Source organism: Colias eurytheme, chromosome 11 (assembly GCF_061535395.1).
Source record: "Colias eurytheme isolate Ceu_HAF_F1 chromosome 11, ilColEury1 Martin Lab GWU primary, whole genome shotgun sequence".
In the NCBI taxonomy this organism is placed as follows: Eukaryota; Metazoa; Arthropoda; class Insecta; order Lepidoptera; family Pieridae; genus Colias; species Colias eurytheme.
The window spans coordinates 5,775,317-5,795,056 of NC_142990.1; the positions used below are offsets into that span (position 1 = coordinate 5,775,317).

At 32.5% G+C, this 19,740-nt stretch overlaps 1 protein-coding gene across 1 annotated transcript; it reads right to left on the bottom strand.

Annotated features, from left to right (window-relative positions):
- Window positions 1–203: 203 nt before the first annotated feature.
- Window positions 204–9,618, bottom strand: LOC149904589 (glutamine synthetase 2, cytoplasmic-like). The gene is made up of 7 exons (XM_090106974.1): window positions 9,366–9,618; window positions 8,391–8,552; window positions 6,421–6,634; window positions 5,374–5,446; window positions 4,545–4,729; window positions 3,899–4,038; window positions 204–370 (listed from the first exon to the last, which is right to left on the bottom strand). Exons 1-7 carry the CDS (start codon window positions 9,529–9,531, stop codon window positions 222–224), a joined length of 1,089 nt encoding a protein of 362 aa, XP_089963100.1. The 5' UTR covers window positions 9,532–9,618; the 3' UTR covers window positions 204–221.
- Between the last annotated feature and the right edge of the window lie 10,122 nt (window positions 9,619–19,740).

Sequence of the window (19,740 nt, forward strand, 5' to 3'; positions counted from 1 at the left end):
TTGTTACTCTAATCTTTAATCCATTCCTTAGCCTCTCTAATTGGTGAAAATCTATCTAGTATTAAGTCTTCAATTACTTGCTTTATCTTATCAATTACTCAATAATTATTACTACGAAGTACGAAGAAAGAAATACATCTGGGATTTTCATAAGAATTTAATGACAGAAGACAAGACAAAAAGACAAGTATCAAAAACAGAACATAAAAAACAAACAATATTTATTCATCAAATATGCAAGTACGCAGCATAATAGAGATGATACGGTAGGGGTCAGCGTTGGCTGCGGGACGACGGTCCTCCAAATAACCCCTCTTATCTTCAGACACTTGGCGAGGTATCCTTACGCAGCAACTACGGTTCGCTACACCTATAAAAGAATGAAAGAAAATATTTATTGCCACATGTTCACTTAACAACAACTTACATTACTTAATAAAAAAATAGAATAATTTACATGGCAATCGGGTCAGACTCAGCCATGCTGTCGGCTTTAACACCTAAACAGTGCTGATTTTCAGTCTGCCCGTAACTTTATGAGGACCTTTCTTAGTCAGACAATAAATCTCATATATATATTGAAAGTGTATGAACTGAGATAATATTGCATTCATATTTTCATTTATGGAAAACAAAAAATAAAATTAAAATTGATTTTCAGGGCATTATACGACAAAGTAATAAATGTTGTCGACGAATAATTGATTGAATGAGCGTGAATAATTCGTAAGTTGATTAAATTTAATTTATTACTAGGTTTTCGCTTTCGGGTAATAAAGCTTTTTAATGAGCTTAAGCACTTTAATTTTTTGAATACACTAGTGCCAAATGCCTTGTATAATTTTCTAATAAATAAAACTGTTAAATAACAGTAAAGAATAATATAACATGAAGGCACAACGATTTATAGAACCTGTATAAATTTTAAATGAAGAAGAAATTGTTACACATTTCAATATTGTTTTAGAAAAATCTAATTTGTTAACACCAAGGAAATATATTTAGAGCAGGCTCCAAGGAGATGTTCGTTTGCAAAAATAGCGGACCTAAATCTGACTTCTGATATATATTGTATAGATCCCAGACATCCCCTATAGACAGATGTTGCCAACCAGTTTTGTGGTCCCCCTCCCCCCACCCCGGTAATTAAATATGGCATACAAAGAAAAGAATAAAAATTTCCAAAACATGCCGTGTGGGGTATCAAATGAAAGAGCTTATTGAGTAGATCACGAATATATAGCATACTATAACATTTCTTATACTTTCTCTAAGATTTTTTAGAAAATTTACGAAAATGGTCCATTTTTGAGTTAACTTTAAACCACTATAGCCTCCTAAGACCCCGCGTACAAAATTTTGTACAAAATAAAATAGTGCTATCTGACCCAGCTCTGTCATATAGTTTATAGTAGTAACCGCCCAGTGTACAATTTTTTGTACTTATTCTTTTAACAACTGTAGTTTTTTTCAAATCTTCCCGCGAATAGTTTCACATGTCAAAATTACTTAAATAGTTTGTATTGTCTATAATATCAATGCTGCCAACAAAAAAATAAGTATATTTTCAAAACTAGCTGTGATGAACGACGAAACCTGCCGCTCCCTCGTGCTAAGAGTAAGTTTAATCTCAAAATACTTATATAATCACTAGTTTTCCCACGTCACTGTTAATGTTATTTTATACTATAAGGTGTAAATATTACACACTATTAATATTTTTTGTTGCTGTATTTAATAAAGGTGATTCACAAAGTCATCAATTATTTTGTTCAATATTTTGTACATTGGTTCTCAGTATCAAACGTTAGGTATCTGCTTTTCATAGAGAGTATTTTTGTTTTTATTTTAGATTCTAATGAAAATGAGATTCTTCAGTGTCTAAATGAATTAGAATATGAGTCAGAAGCTGAAGAGGACCCTTTTGAATATAATGAGACAGATGACGAGTACATGCCAGTTGGAAGATAGGAATCTTCATCTTCAAGTTCTTCTAGTGAAGATTAACAGCCGCTTATTGAAGATGACAATGATGATTCTCCTTTTTGCGAGGATCAAGTCGCAGCAGAACACGAATTCGTCTACGTTGGACACGTGGTTGTAGTCGTGGAAGAAATATTATAAGCATTCGCGGAAGAAGGAAGTCGTGGGAGTAGAAGTCGAGGACGCGTAATTTAATATTGCCTTAATAGAAGTTAAAGATCTCAAATGGAAAAATTTTGTTTTCTATTTAATTTCTATAATAAACTTTATTTTTTGTAATTTTGATTTATTATTTCTCTGCTACATTAAGACCCACTGTACAAAATTTTGTACAAAAGATAGAATTACAGAAGGTGACCAAAAATGTCCCATAGACACCTGGTATTACGGTAAAAATACTTTCGAAACCCTAAAAGGTATAGCTTCAAAATTACGACGTTTTACGTCTCTGGGTCTGACAGCAATAAATTAATTTGTGCATAATTTTGTACAGTGGGTTTTTACGACTACCTTTGGTAGTTCCGATCTGGGTCTTAGGAGGATAGATTGAAAACTCATGAATATATTTTTTAAATTATTATTTTAAATAATTAACAATAGTCCATTGTTTATGATTCAATAGTTCGTAATATATGTGGTGGATTTGATGACCCCACAAAATGTTTTAAATTGCAAGGCGCAACTTTCACTGAAGTTACCGATTTGAAATCACACAGAGGCTGATTCAAGAATGTTCTGCCATATTTTTCATTCTGTCAAACACAACGACAGTGCAGAGATAATTATTCTAAGCCCTGACACCAATATTTTTGTATTAGGCCTTTATTTCTGGCATAAACTTGAAAATATACTCGCCATCTTTGAATGCTCCCCCCACTCCCCCATGCAACTATTTCACTGTACGAACTATTGAATCGTAAACAATGGACTATTGTTAATTATTTAAAATAATAATTTAAAAAATATATTCATGAGTTTTCAATCTAAAGTGGTTTAAAGTTAACTCAAAAATGGAGCATTTTCGTAAATTTTCTAAAAAATCTTAGAGAAAGTGTAAGAAATGTTATAGTATGCTATATATTCGTGATCTACTCAATAAGTTCTTTCATTTGATACCCCACACGGCATGTTTTGGAAAGTTTTATTTTTTTCTTTGTATGCCATATTTAATTACCGTTGTGGGGAGAGGGGGACCACAAAACTGGTTGGCAACATCTGTCTATAGGATGTCTGGGATCTATACAATATATATCAGAAGTCAGATTTAGGTCCGCTATTTTTGCAAACGAAACTCCACTGAGAGTCCGGTCTAATTAAAACCAATGCATTACATGCGTCATTTGCTTATACGGTTATGAGGTGAAAGGATAATAAAAACCACATGTGTGTAACCTATTGAACCGGTATAAATTATTCGACATAACAACCCTTCACGTAGAGTTAATATATATATACAAGACAATTAACACATCAGTATTTATATGAAAACATGCAAATGAATATTATGGATATTCTATATTGTCATGAAAATATATTTTGAACGACAAAGAACGACCGTTATTGAAATAACATCACAAAAGTTCCTTATAAATAATTTCTAGAAGAACTCATTACAAGAAGTTTCAATTTGTAGCTCAAACAAAATTGCAGTTTCCGTTCGTTGCACTTACCCTAATGCTGAAAGAAATCGCTTACTGGAAACGTGATTTATCAAAGCAACAATATAAAAGCTGTGTTTAAACTTCCACCCTAAAAAGTAGGATTTAAAGCTTTGTGAGCTACATTATTGTATAAACTTTCTAGTTTTTTCTGCTTTATAGCAATAAAGAAAGGGTGTTTTATTAGTGCAAATCATAGATGTAAATTAACATGCTCACATTAATGTTTGCAACTAATTACCTAAAATTATACTAGCCTGCGGTAAAGTCTCGAATGTTCGGCATGCCATTTTTTCCGGTGAGTCGCCTCGCGTTGTCCGCTCCGTTGTTAGCGTCATACTCGTTGATGTGGGCACCGTGCCGCCGAGCCAGCTTGTCAATCGCCCTCTCTATAACCCTACAGGGAAAAAAGTATAGTCCAATGTAATAGTGGGTAAGGAGCAAATGCATTATAAATTCATCTATGTATTTGATTGACCGGTTTTCTTTTAGGGACAAGTAGGTTTTTTTTCTCGTCTCAACCAGGAATCGAATCCGGTTCTATGCTCACGCTTCAACTACTAAACGAAGGATTCGGTCACAGGGAGATATTACATAAAATTAATATTTTAAAGCTTTCACTGTGGTGAAGAGCAAATTAACTTCGCGGAAACGAGGCTTTTTAATCAAGGGTTATTTCAATGAGAACATTTCTTATTTGAGAACGTGACACTAATAACCGATGTAAATCTGGATTTCGAAGTAATTAAAGTTTGCTTTATTAAAGCTTACAAGCTATGTAAAATAATATGAATTACGATCTAATATTAACATACTTGAGCACAAAAGCTAAATACGTAAATTGAGAGAAAAATACGAGGTCATACAGCACTACTAAATATGAATACATAGAGCTTTATTTACAAAATCCCGTCCTCTTCTCTCATATCCTTGGATGAGAAATATACGAAAGTGCCATTGCCGGGCCAATCTTGAATAGGTTGGGGCTCGAATGTTGCGACGGTGCCGTATTCCTCAGCAAGCCGAGCGAGAATGTATCTAGCCATCCAAAGGTCATCCGCAGCTCTTAATCCGGGACTGGGTCCAACCTAATAATAACATTCATTGGAGTCTATTGTGCGATACGCTGAGAAAATCTTAAAGAACACAGAGCTTTGGGAGAGAAATTGCTTAATATTCCGACGATATTTCGTATTCAGAAAGCACTTCTAAATTACACATTTTACGAGTTCTCACGATGTTTAAATACTATGAATAATTTAGAATTATAAGCTATTAAATCACTGTACAAATTGAAAATACAAATTATTAATTCGTCTCAGACAAATTTTTGACACAATTTCAAATCCGTTTATTGTTGAGGCTTTTGTCCCAACGGGCACATCAGTCTTATCGTACCTAGACAGACAATAATAATTTCAAAAACGTAACAAAAAGGACCCTTTTTTAGAAAAACACTGTACAATATACTCTTTAGACACTTTTTATTTATTACATTAGGTCGATTATATTTTTTTTATTCTATCCCCGTTTTCCACCTTAAAGGTATCATTTATACAGCTGACTATATAATATATATATGTATATAATTATATATAGCTGACGATGTGTTACTTATTCACTACGAAAGATATTGTCTCATAAAATTTGAGAACTACGAAGCAAGAATCTTCACAAATATCCAATATTAGATACAAGAAAAATATTTGTAAATTTAATTTTTAATAATTACCTGAAAATTCCATTGCGATGGCGTGGTGCCAGGGTTTATGCCGTTTATATGCACTCCGGCGTAGAGACAACATCTGGTGAAATAAAACATTTTATTGACCGTCTCTTTCACTAAACAACGAAATTAGACTTAAAAAACTAATATGAGTATGGCTATAAAATATACTTTCCGTATTAAAACGATAAATATAACATTTAAAGACTCTTAAATGGAAGTAAAAATCCTTTCGTAAAATTTTACGTTATTTGTATCAGACATAGGTATTATTATTGTTTATGATAGGTACCTATGTCATTATTTAACTGGTTTATTATGTAGTTAAAAAAATTGATAAAGCTTTTAATCAAATTAAAGTTTATTATCATTTTCTCTTTCATCAATGATGAAAACAAGGACAGCGAAAAGATCAAAAATTTAAATTCTCAATTATTTGAAGCCTTCTTGTATTCAATCTCAGAGCTCTAATTATTTTAATCAAATTAATCAACAAATTATCAAACTATAAACTAGGTAACTAAGGTTTATTATCCAACATTGGTTATAATTATATTACGGTCTACACAACTTTACGTTACAGTCTAAATAACTATTATATTACATTGTTATTGAGCCTTTGTAAGGCAAAAGCAATATATTGCTCCATTTATTGTACTGTCCTTTGGTATAAATCGAAACAAAACACCGAATTTCCATTTAATTTATGGACCTATACGAGATTATGCTCTGTTAGAAAAATAGGCCATAAAAGCAAAACAGCTGCTATTATCTCCACACTGTGCTATCTTGGCCTCGGGTGTCCGCTGGGAATGCGACACCGAAGGTTTGATGTAGAATACCGACATTTATTTCCTTGTTTAAATCTTTTGCATACGTTAAGCTACCGAAACATGTGAAAAGGATATTGTAAGGTGAAATATGGATATGTCTTGTCATTGTACAATTATTATAATCAATACGTTTCAACCATGAATAATGTAATCTGAGAATAAATATTTTTATCTTTATAGGTACCTGCTACTAGTCATTTATTCTAATTTGTGCAATTACCTATAGAATGCTTCCATAAGATCCCTGGCTACAATTTTATTAGCTCCAATAGCACAATAATATGGACCAGGAGGAGCTGGAAACCCACCAGGCGGCCAACCCAAAGGCCTACCATCCGTAGTAGTCAGGAAAAACTCTTGGTTGAAACCAAACCATGGCTCTTCAACGTCCGCTTTTTCAGTTAGTATTACACAGCCTTTGCGGTAGTTTGTTGCTATAAAACAAATATGTAGTTTAATTCAATTTAGGTAGACTCTACATTATCAGAATGTTTTGTGAAATATTATTATATTATTTACATTGGACCTGAAAATTTAGTGCTTACTAATCTATGTACACTTGTTTAATGTTTATGGAATAAATGAGTTATTTATGAAAGTAGAAAATAACATCTTTTGATGAATAAATACGGTCTGGCCGAATATAGGGACGTTCATATTATGTTGAACGGTCACCGCCTTTGTGAGTTGTTTTACGAGTCAGCCTTAAATGATCGCCTCAAACAAAACATTGAAAAGGTTTCCTTTCTCGGAAAACAATGTTAAAATATGAAAAGTTACGGGACATTGATGAGTAGAAAAAACAAATGCATCTGTCGTTGTTATTTAAATACATTTTCAAAATGTATTGGCATTACTTTGTAAATCATTGAATATATCTTAATATAGATATTTGAATAAGGAGGCCGACAGAAATCAGTTACGCATTCAAAGACGATAGTAAAATAATAATATAAATCATTGCCAATTCAATACATTCTCCGTTAATCTGGTCTTGAATCAATAGCGCTCAATTAACTCCAAAATTACGCATTAGGTGCTATACTCGCATTAACGATCTTACCTAATGGAAACAACATTTCCTAGCTTATTATTACTTAGCAAATTTACCATTATTGACGCAATATAAACTCAACATGAAATACACAATATAATGTAGTAACGCTACGACAAACACATTGCTCGTAACAACACATTCATCATAAAGAATTCCTGACGAACCGAAACGTAAAATTTCAAAGATTTACTCCTATGACCTGAACCTGAAATCACTGTAGCGTGTATTAAGTAACCGTAATATTGGAAACCAAAATCTTTTTCAATCCGTTGAGTCAAGATACAATATTATAATATCTTGCATGTGCAGTCAGCTTGTACTAGATCTACGATAACTTTCATTTTTCTAGACACGTTTTTAACAAGGATACGTTCATCTCACGTACGTTTTACAAGTTTCAACAATTTCAACGATTTGTGGTTGAAATACATGTGCAATATTATCGTCTGCTTCGATTGCGCTACAAATATGTGCAAAACTGAATTATATTTTATACTGCAGAATGTCGCAGAAGCGGTAAAAGGTTCTCGTGTCTCCTGTATACCTACTACAATAAAAGTTAATTATTCATACACCACCCATGAGCGACGGTTCGGAAATAACAAGAGGTAAGAGTTATCAAGCTATACCAAGTACGTGCCAATGTCGAGAACAGTCGCTAATGGGAAATCGATGCAGCCTATTTCGAATAACTCTTATTACTTATTTTTCAATCCGCAACGTATGACTGAATTTATACCTACAGTTTTTTTTTTTTTTTTTACTATAGATAGGGAAGCGCTTGACCAAAATCTCGCCTGAAAAAAAATTCAGAAAAAAAAAAAGAAAAATTCCTGAGTTTTGGAGAAAAGAGCGTGAAGTGAATACTTATAAATTATAATATTATATTCAAAACTGAATGAGACATGACTTGAATATACGATGTACATAAATTAGTCTCTCGTTTTCATATCAAGTCGGGATATTAAGAACAATAGACACCTGAATTAACAAAAAAAAGTTCATAATTCGTTTACACAATGATAATTAAGTTTCTTACTTTCCTTATTCCGGTACAAAATTGTTGAAACGTATTACCTCCTACGAGGTTCTTAACTCTTAATGGAACGTTAAATAACCCGAGACTTACTTACCAGTCGGCTGATAATTATGCTGGTAAGTATCCGCTAAGACCAGTATATGGCCGCCCCGGCGAAACGGATCGTGGTAAATAACTTCAGGGAAGATAAACGTGTCTGAGTTATCGGTGCTCGCTTGTGCCGTGTTGCTACCGTCGAAGTACCAAATTGGTAGGTCTGAAGAATAAAGATATTTTATCGTGTAGTTAATGCTAATGTGTTTCATTGATTAATTTTTGGAAGTCTGCGTTCAATAAGCTAATATATAATGTTTACTTTTGTCTAATTATTGTCCATTGTGTAATTACTTTCATGAAAGTATTGTTGATTACAGCCCAGATAAAATAGGCTATACATTGTACAATGCATGTATCAACTTATCCCTTTAGACTCAACACAATACAGTGTACTCAAACACGTTACATTTATTTTAATATCATAATGGCACAAACAAAGAGTCACTTTATTAATCTTGGTCGTGCGAAAGTGCGTCCATTTATTTAGTAAAACCCTTACAAAACCTTTATATTACGCAAGTCATATCGCTCATATTCCCCGACGTGACACCTACTGACTTGGTTACCAATTAAATTGGTTGTTACAAAGTCGCAACATCGCATCAATTAGTTCTAAAGCACTCTAGTTACACCATTATAAGCGGAGGATCAATTTGTAAGGTTGATTTAAAGTTTAAAGCGACACTTTTACGGTAGCGCTTTTGATTTATAGATGTGTTTTTTTAGTGGACGTTATAAGCAGATTATCCTTTAAGTTTAGTCATTTTCACTGCTTATTCCAACAGGAAATATTATATAATATTATTGTTTATTGATAACTATCAATTATAAAGTTACATTATCAATATATTACCACGAAAAGAAGATAACAAATTTGCTTTAAATTACCCACAAAACTGTAAAAGCTTCGTGCCAACAAATTGGCAATCGGCGCTAATATTTTATCTTTTGTACATTCCGAACGGTCTATTACCTTTATGTGTCTTGGGGACGAAATTTAATGTTCTGTCTTTTGATCGCAAATTTATCCCAGTGCCATCGACCCACACATATGCGGCGAGAATGTCTTCGCACGGCACTTCCAAGTCTTCGTATTTTCGCATGGCGGCTTTGTTCAATGCAATCGGAACGGAATTCATCTTGGAGCCTTTGTTACTGTCTTATATATCTATAAAATATAAGTTGGTTACAATTGCCTTGTATCAGTTTTTATTTGGATTGTTGGAACCAATGATATTATAAGCAAAAAGGTGCAGATAGCTGTTACCAATGGAACATTCGATCTTCAAAAACGGCACACTCGCACACACGATTAGACGTCAAAGTAAGATCAACTGCACCATTCACCAGCCGCCGAATTTCACCACCGAAGCGCACGCCACAAGCTCAAATTTCACCCACATCATCTCGATACTTGGCGTTCTTCCACCGTGTGTTTTAGGAGGAACTTCCTACCGCGCACTACTCCTCTGTGGAATGACCTTCCAAATTCGGCATTTCCCAAGGACTATAATTTAGAATACTTCAAGAAGAGAGCGTATTCCTCCCTCAAAGGCCGGCAACGCAACCACAATACTCCAGAGTCTGTGGTTGTTCATGGGCGGCGCCAATCATCGCTTTCTGTACGGTGACGCGCAAGCTCGTTTGCCGACTTATACATAAAAAAAAAAACTGATGCAAAATGTGGCTAATTAGCCACATTCGACGTGGAGTGCTAATAACCTATCTACGAAATAAAATGAAATGAATTTATTAGCACGAAAAGTGCTGTTGTTAGAAAAAAAATCACCCGTCGTCACATTTACTACTAATTATAAATTTTACTAGTATTTTAATTTAAATTTAAGACTAATTAACGGCCACTCTCTTATACTTTTTGTATGCATTTTTTACACAAGGTTGTGCTCTACTTCCTTATTAACACACCTTTTTGCTTTTAATATCATCAGTTGAAACATACACCAATAACTATTGTACATCATTGAAGTGAAATCTCCGTGTAATAAAGTTGATATCACATAGAACCACATACATCGAGCTTTGATGTATTAGGGTGATCGAAATGTGAAGGTTCCATACAGTGAGTTCGAAATAACGGATATTTTATTATCGCATATTTATGCGTTCAAAAAGGAAAGTTATGATTTAAGGGATAAGCTTTATTTCTCACTTTTGTGTAACGCGACATAAATATTATATTATGCTTTAGAAAATAACACCAATGAATCGCTACTTAATTATATTATGTAGTGTATATCAGTACTGGTTTTTATTTACGACAAAATTATTAATATTAAAATTTTTCATAATAAAGTAAATGTACGATATTTCTTAGATACTGTATAAATTAAATATAAAAAATTTTAATTGCGCATAAATAAAGAGCCAGCAATAGAAGAAATAGGCAGAGCACAAATGCTCTACGCATCATTAGGTTCAGGAAATGGAAAACTTGGTCCATTAATTGAGTACTTACTTATTTAGAAAAATAAATATTTTAACGAAGTCAGAAAAAGTAAAAAACAACTCAATTTTACTGCTTAATTTTTCAACACAAGGGATATTAACGACGCATTATAGTAACGACTTGGGTTTTTACGATATCGAAAAATACTAAAATTTATTAGCTCGTGGTAAGAAATTTCATTTCTGTGATTGAGGCACACCTTATAATATAATATTTACCTACTTTATGTCCAACGATATCGTTTACCATATACGAAGACCAATATAATGTCTGTTTTTTTTTTTAATTACTTTTATAATTAATATTAATTAATCTTCTCACCTTTACAGAAATTTGTAAACACTATTTGATTATTTTTATTCAATATTTTAGAATTTTCAAATATTTCACATAAAATAAAACGTAATCCAATATTTTGACAAAGACATAGACTAGCTTTTTTTACAGATATCCTTTTTTTGTTTTGTGCTAGTATTCAGTTTTTCGACATATATGTCAGATAAATAATTGTTCTCATATTATAATTATTGATGAATAAAATTTACGTTATAATTTAAGCATTATTTAAACTATATAGGTACCTATCCAAAGTATATAGGTAATATTAATTCAACATAACAATCTCTACAAGATCTCTACCTTTGATTACATTCATCTGTGCATTCATCCTACGCGTATTTGCTGCGTATATAGAGTGATCAAGTACAGATTATGCAAATATGAAAGACACTGTCAAATTTTTGTGCATAATAATGTGCAAGTGTGCAATCATATAAAGTGAAATCTGCAGTAATATGTTGATATATTTTCTTACATTTGAGATTTTTAAGTAAATTCATAATGATTACTCACAGAAACGTTATATTTATTATTATAATTTCTGTTCTAATTTTAAACATAGCCTGTTCTATGCCTAGCATTTCTGAAAAACGTAAGGAGAACAAAGTTAGAAATAGCACGAGTTTTGATCAAACATTAAGCGCTGCAAGAGTAACTCCAGGCAAGAAATGGCAAGTAAGCCGATTGACTCATAAACGATACGAAATTGTCAACTTGCTGTGGAGAAAAACAAAGATATTTGGTGATGTTCAAAGTGTAACACCTAATCCTAATATAAAGAGTGTTCCTAAAAGGAAGAGAGACCACGGTTATTCAACCACACAAGAAACGCAAAAACTAAACTATGCGTTACCTTATCTAAGAAGATCATCCTCAACACCGAGTTTTATAGAATTTCAATATTTAGATCTTAGTAACGACGAGAAGAATTATAATTCAATAAACGAAAGCGATAATGTTAAGTATAATGAAAATCAAGTAGTAGTAAATTCTCCATTTTTTGTATTTCAACTTCAATATGAAACATGCAAGTCTACACAAACTCCACCTTTACAAGTGAATAATACTTTTAGAAATTTATTCCTCGCTTATTTAACTTCTCCAAGGAATATACAAAATGCAGAAGATAATACAGCAAACAACAATGACATGGAAACTTGTCCGTTAACATCTTTGCCGTCTAATACTATGAATATTTCAGACGATTCTGTGGAAGGCTATAATAATAACAATGAAAATGTTACAAAGGCTACAACAATATACGACAAAATAAAGTTCTTTGAAATATATGACAATGATACACCACAAATATCACACGCACAAAACCTTGATTATGATCAAAAAGCATTGTTCGAAGACGTCGATGTTAAGACGAGTATGCAATCAAATTACAATAAAACACGATTTGTGAAAAAGCATATCGATAAAGTTATTTCAGCTGAATACAGAAACGAATTTTACAAGCAATCCTCTAAAGAGTTATTTCCAGAAGCGGCAAAAGCTACAATAAAATCACTTGTCGATAACGAGTACTACATAAGCCGACAAGCTGCGTGGTCCGACTTTCCTTTTGTTGCTGTCTATGTTTACGAACCTTTGCAGGTATTTTTTAGATTTCATATAAATATAGGCTTATGGTTTATTCGACCTACTCAAGGTCAAAAAAATTGAGGTTTAATTTATGTTCACATCATTAAATTTATGTATAAAAGGCAAAACTGCTATTTTACATATAAGTTTAAAATTTAAATTTTTAGCTTTTATGTCCGTTTACTTCAAAAGTCTTAAAATAAAGACAAAAATTATTTAAGTTCATTTACACTACCTAATTGAAAATAATGTGTTTGTACATAAAACTTCTATAGGCTTTGAAGTAAGTTGCATAACTAGTCCATTTTATTTAGTCCATTCAAAACGAGAGCGCAATTTCACATTAGTCTGTGTAATAAGCTCTTGAATCTTTTATGAAATGTTTAAGCGTTTCAAATCACACATTTCATAAAAGATTTAAAATTAAAATACGACTGATGTTATGAATGCAAAGCACCATATTTTCTGAAATTAAAAGGTATTTAGTACAAATTAGGGGCAGGTATTCTTGGGCAAATGCAAAGCGACCGTAAAGGAAAACTAATTATTTTTCTGACTTTGTATAATGCTTTTTGTTTCCATTGTGTAATTAACCTTCTATTTAGGTGCGTTGCGATGCGGCAGCAATAAGTCCACATTGGCTGTTGGCAGCCGCCTCATGTTTGTCTCGACGAAACAGAGATACATATTACGTAGATGGCCAGTCGGCGTATGTGGCTTACTGCACTGACAACTGGAGAAATCCTGAGAGGATATCTTACGTTAAACGGAGCTTTATTCATCCAAGATTTGATGATAGAGATTTCGCAAGACGCCACCTCTACAATATCGGTATTTGGTATAGATTGAAGTTGAAGTCTATACTGTAGTAATATTTCGATCTACATATAATATATTTTAGTATTAATTACATATTATTATAATTTCCATTGAAATGTAGTTTTGTAGTGATGATATTAATAAACTGTTAGGTAATGTTATAAAAACTCGAGAAACGGTTTACAAAAAAAGATTGTCAGGATTTCTTTCTAAATCCATACAATTTTATGAATATTTTTAACTATTTCAAAATCCTATAATATCCTATCTGATTTGTATAAATCGTAATAATTATGCTTATTTGTTCTTTTGCAGCAAACACAACTCTAAAAATATAAAAAGCAACAGCCAAACAAATGGATGAAATTAACTTTTATATGTTACACCAGGTGTTTTGCAAATAGTCAATTCCATGGCTGAAACGTGCAATGGGTGGGCTCCGGTATCGCTGATATCCCATCAATTTGATGCAAATCCTGCTGGCTCAGTGGGTGTAGCACTTGGCTGGGGATTAGACAGGTAAAAAATAAATCTAAACGGTATTTTTTTACGTACCTTTATTCTATTTACTTTCTACTTCATGCATTGATTGATTAATGGCAGCTACCTATATCATGTACCTATTTGGTACGGGAGCTATTAACGTTGAAAAAGAAGTCATTTTAGTATAGCTGGTTTTTTGATATATTGTTCCTCTAGCTATTTCGGTTAGAGTCCGCGCAGTCTGGCTGGCCGGAGTGGTTGCGTTCAGTAGTGCGCATCTTATCTGCACAGGAAATTATCCTTAATTTAAAGTCATTTTTTAACGCGTAATTTTTAAACTTTTGCCTTTAGATAGATCCATCAATCATAATTTTTTTATTGCAAGACGTTTTTTTCGTTGTAAAATAGGTGCCAGACGCAATTTTTAATTTCGTTTTTATAAAAAATTCAAATTATTTTAGAATGTCTGTAAATTTCATATTATGTTCTTCAAACATAATATAATCTAAAATTAATTAGCCAGACGCTAATTCGATTGTTAAGTATTAAATATGTACAAATAAAAACGTAGTGAAAGTAGGTAAGTATAACCATAGACTAATAATAATATACTACGTATACGTATAACAATTTGATGATTGTGTATATGGAGAGATAGTTTAAAGTGCAAGAGAGATAGAAAGGGTCGGCCGCGAAAATTAAATAACAATAAAAAATAACTTCTTTTTTTCGAAAATATACCTAAGATGCTTAGAAATTGAATTGTTCCTACTCTAGGATTCCCTGTGTTGTGGGAACAAGTACCTTCCATTGGTACATTTTATTCCTTAGGCTAAAAAATAAACTATTAGGGTACATCAACAATCTTCTATACAAAACAATTTTTTTATTACTTATCTATTAAGTTATGGGTTTAAATGAAAACAGCGATTACATAAACTTATGTATATTGTTTCCAATAGCACATTGCCTAATACCACACATTACACACCGCGTACAAGAAGAAAAAGAACCACAAACAAAATACAGTGTTGCCAATACAAGTTAAATTTTCTAATATATATCTAATATTAACTAGCGACCCGGCCCTGGCTTCGCACGGGTGCAATAATCGCTAAATACACTACAGAAAAACTGTGAACGTTGAATATAAAAACATAGCGGCCCGCTCCGGCTTCGCACGGGTATAAAATACTAGCTTTCCGCCTGCGGCTTCGCCCGCGTTTTCAAAGAAAAACCCGCATAGTTCCCGTTCCCGTGGGATTTCCGGGATAAAACCTAGCCTATGTTACTCGTGGATAATGTAGCTTTCGAATGGTGAAATAATTTTTAAAATCGGTCCAGTAGTTTATGAGCCTATTAATTGCAATCAAACAAACAAACAAACAAAGCTTTCCTCTTTATAATATTAGTGTAGATATAGCCGGGCGGCCGGCTGGTACCGCCGCAAACGCTACGTCCCGCAATTTTTAAATCTGTAATATCTTCGAAAATATTCACTGAAATCCATGTGTAAAAGGCCATATAGATCTATATTAAATGAACAATGTATTCAAGGTCTTTAATTGGTTAAGGATTAATGCTGTATTGGTTAAAATCGCTTCGAAAATTAGCCATTATTTGTCGTAAAAAGTAAATGATAAAAAAAGTTATTGTGGGTTATCCATAAGAGATAGACATATACCATCACGGACTTTTCTGTAGACCTTTTCAATGTAGTTAGTACATTATTTTGATAAAACTCGTAGGGTGCCTCCGTTTGCACTGTAAGTGGAAAAATTGTAATTATTTACGTAATCACATTAGAAACCTCAAAAATAACAGTAGGTACTTCTCCACTATTTAATGGATGTTATTATACATATAAACCTCCCAATTGAATCACTCTATCTATTTAAAAAAACCACATCAAAATCCGTTGCGTAGTTTCAAAGATTTAAAGAGACATAGGGACAGAGAAAGCGACTTTTTTTTATACCTACTATGTAGTGATGATGATAACAATATTAATTCATTAATCTTAATTCTTAATATATATACATAAATCTCGTGTCATAATGTTTGTCCTCAATGGACTCCTAAACCACTTAACCGATTATAATAAAATTCGCACACCATGTGCAGTTCGATTCAACTTGAGAGATAGGATAGTTTATACATGTAGGTACCACGGGCGAAGCCGGGGCGTACCGCTAGTATACCTACCTATATAAATTCATGCTAACTACTTTAGTTAAATTCAATACAAACTTAAACATGCGTGTGTGTGTGTGTTCACGTGTGTGTGTCGTGTGTGGTGTGGTGTGTGTGTGTTGTGTGTGTGTACGTGTGTACATCAATAATATTGAAACAAACTTTCTAGTTGTTTACAGATGATGGAATATTGGAAAACAATAACAATTCCTTAGACGATAACATAAATAATTCTGACAGTGTGAGGAAAGATGATGATGATGATGATTATGAAGATGGCTTTTTAAATTTAACAATGTAATTGTTTAACCTTCATTGATAAAGTTTTTATTCCATTATTTTCAATGTATGGTAACTTTAATTTATTTTTCACTTTTATGTTTATTTTTTTTCATTTAAGCTTTTATTTATAAGAACAAGTGTAAATAATATTGTATTCTTGCAATTATTTCCTGTCGCTTAGTTAAAATACACTAGCTGATGAGCTGCATGCTTCATTACTTTTTTTATTTATACACATTATTTAATACTTAACAATCGAATTAGCGTCTGGCTAATTAATTTTAGATTATATTATGTTTGAAGAACATAATATGAAATTTACAGACATTCTAAAATAATTTGAATTTTTTATAAAAACGAAATAAAAAATTGCGTCTGGCACCTATTTAACAACGAAAAAAACGTCTTGCAATAAAAAAATTATGTCTAATGGATCTATCTAAAGGTAAAATATTAAAAATTACGCGTTAAAAAATGACTTTAAATTAAGGAAATTATCCTGTGCAGAAGAGATGCGCACTAAAAAACGCAACCACTGCGACCAGCCAGACAGCCCGGACTCTAACCGAAATAGCAAGAGGAACAGTATATCAAAGAACCAACTATACTAAAATGCTCACTTGTCAACGTTGGTAGCTCCTATACGAATTGGGTATTTTTTCTAACAAAGTGATTTCTAGTTTATTTCCTGAATACATGCTCCTCTCTTATTAACGTTAAATCGTTCTTGTTCTCGATATGTTATTTCATATTCCATTGTGAACCATTTAACCATTGTGTCGAAACCCTAAATAGCATTAGGTACCTAATACTAGGCTCATGGGATCATTGTATATGTAATTATAATATAAGCTTATCTAACTACTCTTGTTACTACATGTTTAATGTTACTAAGATCGCTAATCGCAGATATGATGCCAGCCAGCCTATCAACGTTAAACATCCCCTAATGATGTACGAAAATTTAGTGCATTCGGAAACCTGTCCTGGTTATAATGATATCAGGTATTATTCTACATAATGTAATTATAATATTCAGATTTCAATTGAGGTTTTAAAATAAATACAATTACATATCCAAATTTTTATCCTGTATTCTGTGTAGGTATATTGAAGTATATGTTACTCTTACTATATTTTTTTACAATGATTTTATTTTGATGATAAACTTTTAAAATGCTATTGTTGCAAAACAATTAATTTCCCCAATGTATATTGTTGTATAAGATCTTTAATAGCATCACTGTACAATAATATTATGACATACAAGAAGAAGGAAATGTCTGAAAATAACATGGACGCAAAAGCACGGCAATCAAAATACGACATCTTATACTAAATCTAGGCATAAGATGAGAACTGACCCGTGAAATAGAAATATAAAGCCAGTGTCTTTCATCTCCTACATTCATTAAAATAAATTAATCATTAGTTTAGTCATGCATATCAAAATAATTTCTGTTAAATAGGATTCTATTTAACACGTTGTGGAAACCATTATTTTAAAATGTATTAACCTTTTTATAGAACAAGCACCTCATAAAATTTATCAACATTTAACCCTTCGTAATCATTAGATTTTTCAACTTATTCAGAAACATTATTTCATCCATTTTATTTCAGTCAAATGAAGAGTTCCAAAAATAAAGTTAACGACCTGTATTGTCTGTCATTACCCAATTATTCCGGGGAAAATGATGATAAAGTTCACGGCGCATTGCTGTTGATTGGGGGGAAACTAATTGCACTATATTTGCAGGTAATGTAATGGGCCCTCTTCACAATGGGCAACGTTGGGCGAGTAGAGGCAATCACGATAGAGTAGGATCATTTTAGATGTTTATTCCTAATAGCCGTATAGGCGACCAACATCGACGTTCATTTGCTAGGCCAAAGCTGCCCATTATAAAGAGAGCCCATAATGTTTGATACTCGAATACCGGAGATTGTACCCCGATGTTTAATAAATACTTGTAGTTGTAAAATAAACATTCACCGCTCTGGCGTTGCAGCGATCGTTTTGATTGTTTGTTGTAACAGATTTAAAAATAGACTTTTTGGCTAACATAAACGTTTTGCCTTTGATATTTCATTTTCTAGAAATTTATAATGATTGAATTTAAGTAATATAAGTAGGAATTTATGTTCAATTGGATATTAATGAAAACAATTTTCCTAATATCTGTTTTTTGGTCTGTATTCGAAACTTACACCAAACTACAAACATAAAAAGACATTACAACAAATGTGTATCAATTTTCCACTCTTTAATAACGAAACGTCGGGAAAATAATAGAATGAATAAATCGCGTTTAAAATCCGTTAAAAGTCTTTAATTTCTTTAATAACTTCCTAACTTTTCTTATTAAAATATTACTGAGCAAATGCATTCATTTCAATGACTTCGTTATACTTTTGTTGAAGTACTTCAGCCCAGTGAAGGAAAATATGAAGTTATCCGCTAATTTAACGGACTGTGTAATATACTCTCGACACGCTCTGCTTTATTTTATAGGCTTTATGTGCGTACGGAATACATAGGTATTATTACATAGTCCTTGAATACCTTCTGACAAAATATTGTTTACATTTTTAGGCGTAGGTAATGTCACGAGATAGTTAATAAAAGTACAAATTAAGTTGAAACTATAACTATTTCACATTACATATTACAGTATTTACACTGCCGATTAATTTACACATTGAATGTCAAATAAGTGAATTAAATTTTATCCCAGAAATTCCACGGGATCGGGAATGGTGCGGTTTAGTTTAAATACGCGAGCGAAGCATTTTAAATAAATAGGTAATTAACTTTCATAAACTCAGCACCAAACAATTCTGTTATAATTCAGCATTTCACACTATGCATTTTCATTGTGCATGCTTCAAGGCAATGAATTTTATTTACATAATTAATTTACTCGAGATTTATCCAAAGCATTGTTTCGCGTCTTTTCTGTAAAGGAGGAGCGGCGTCCCTCGGGAGAGCAATCAGCGTTGTACACTGGAGTGTGGCGTCACATTCCGTGGTTAGTGGATACAGCGAGGGAACCCGAGGAATTTGTTACGTTTTCTTTAGAATTCTAATAGAAAATTGTAAACAATGAAGCTCTTTTTGCAATTTACTTCAAGTCCACTGTGTAGTGTGAGTTGTGAGGATTGTTTAATAGGT

What these genes read in the sequence shown, in the direction of transcription:
- LOC149904589 (XM_090106974.1), bottom strand. Translation starts at nt 9,531, where the DNA reads ATGAATTCCGTTCCGATTGCATTGAACAAAGCCGCCATGCGAAAATAC. An exon ending in CGTCCCCAAGACACATAAAG is followed by an intron (nt 8,553 to 9,365) that starts GTAATAGACCGT and finishes TTTATTCTTCAG; the next exon opens with ACCTACCAATTTGGTACTTC. An exon ending in AGAGAAGAGGACGGGATTTT is followed by an intron (nt 4,039 to 4,544) that starts GTAAATAAAGCT and finishes TTTTCCCTGTAG; the next exon opens with GGTTATAGAGAGGGCGATTG.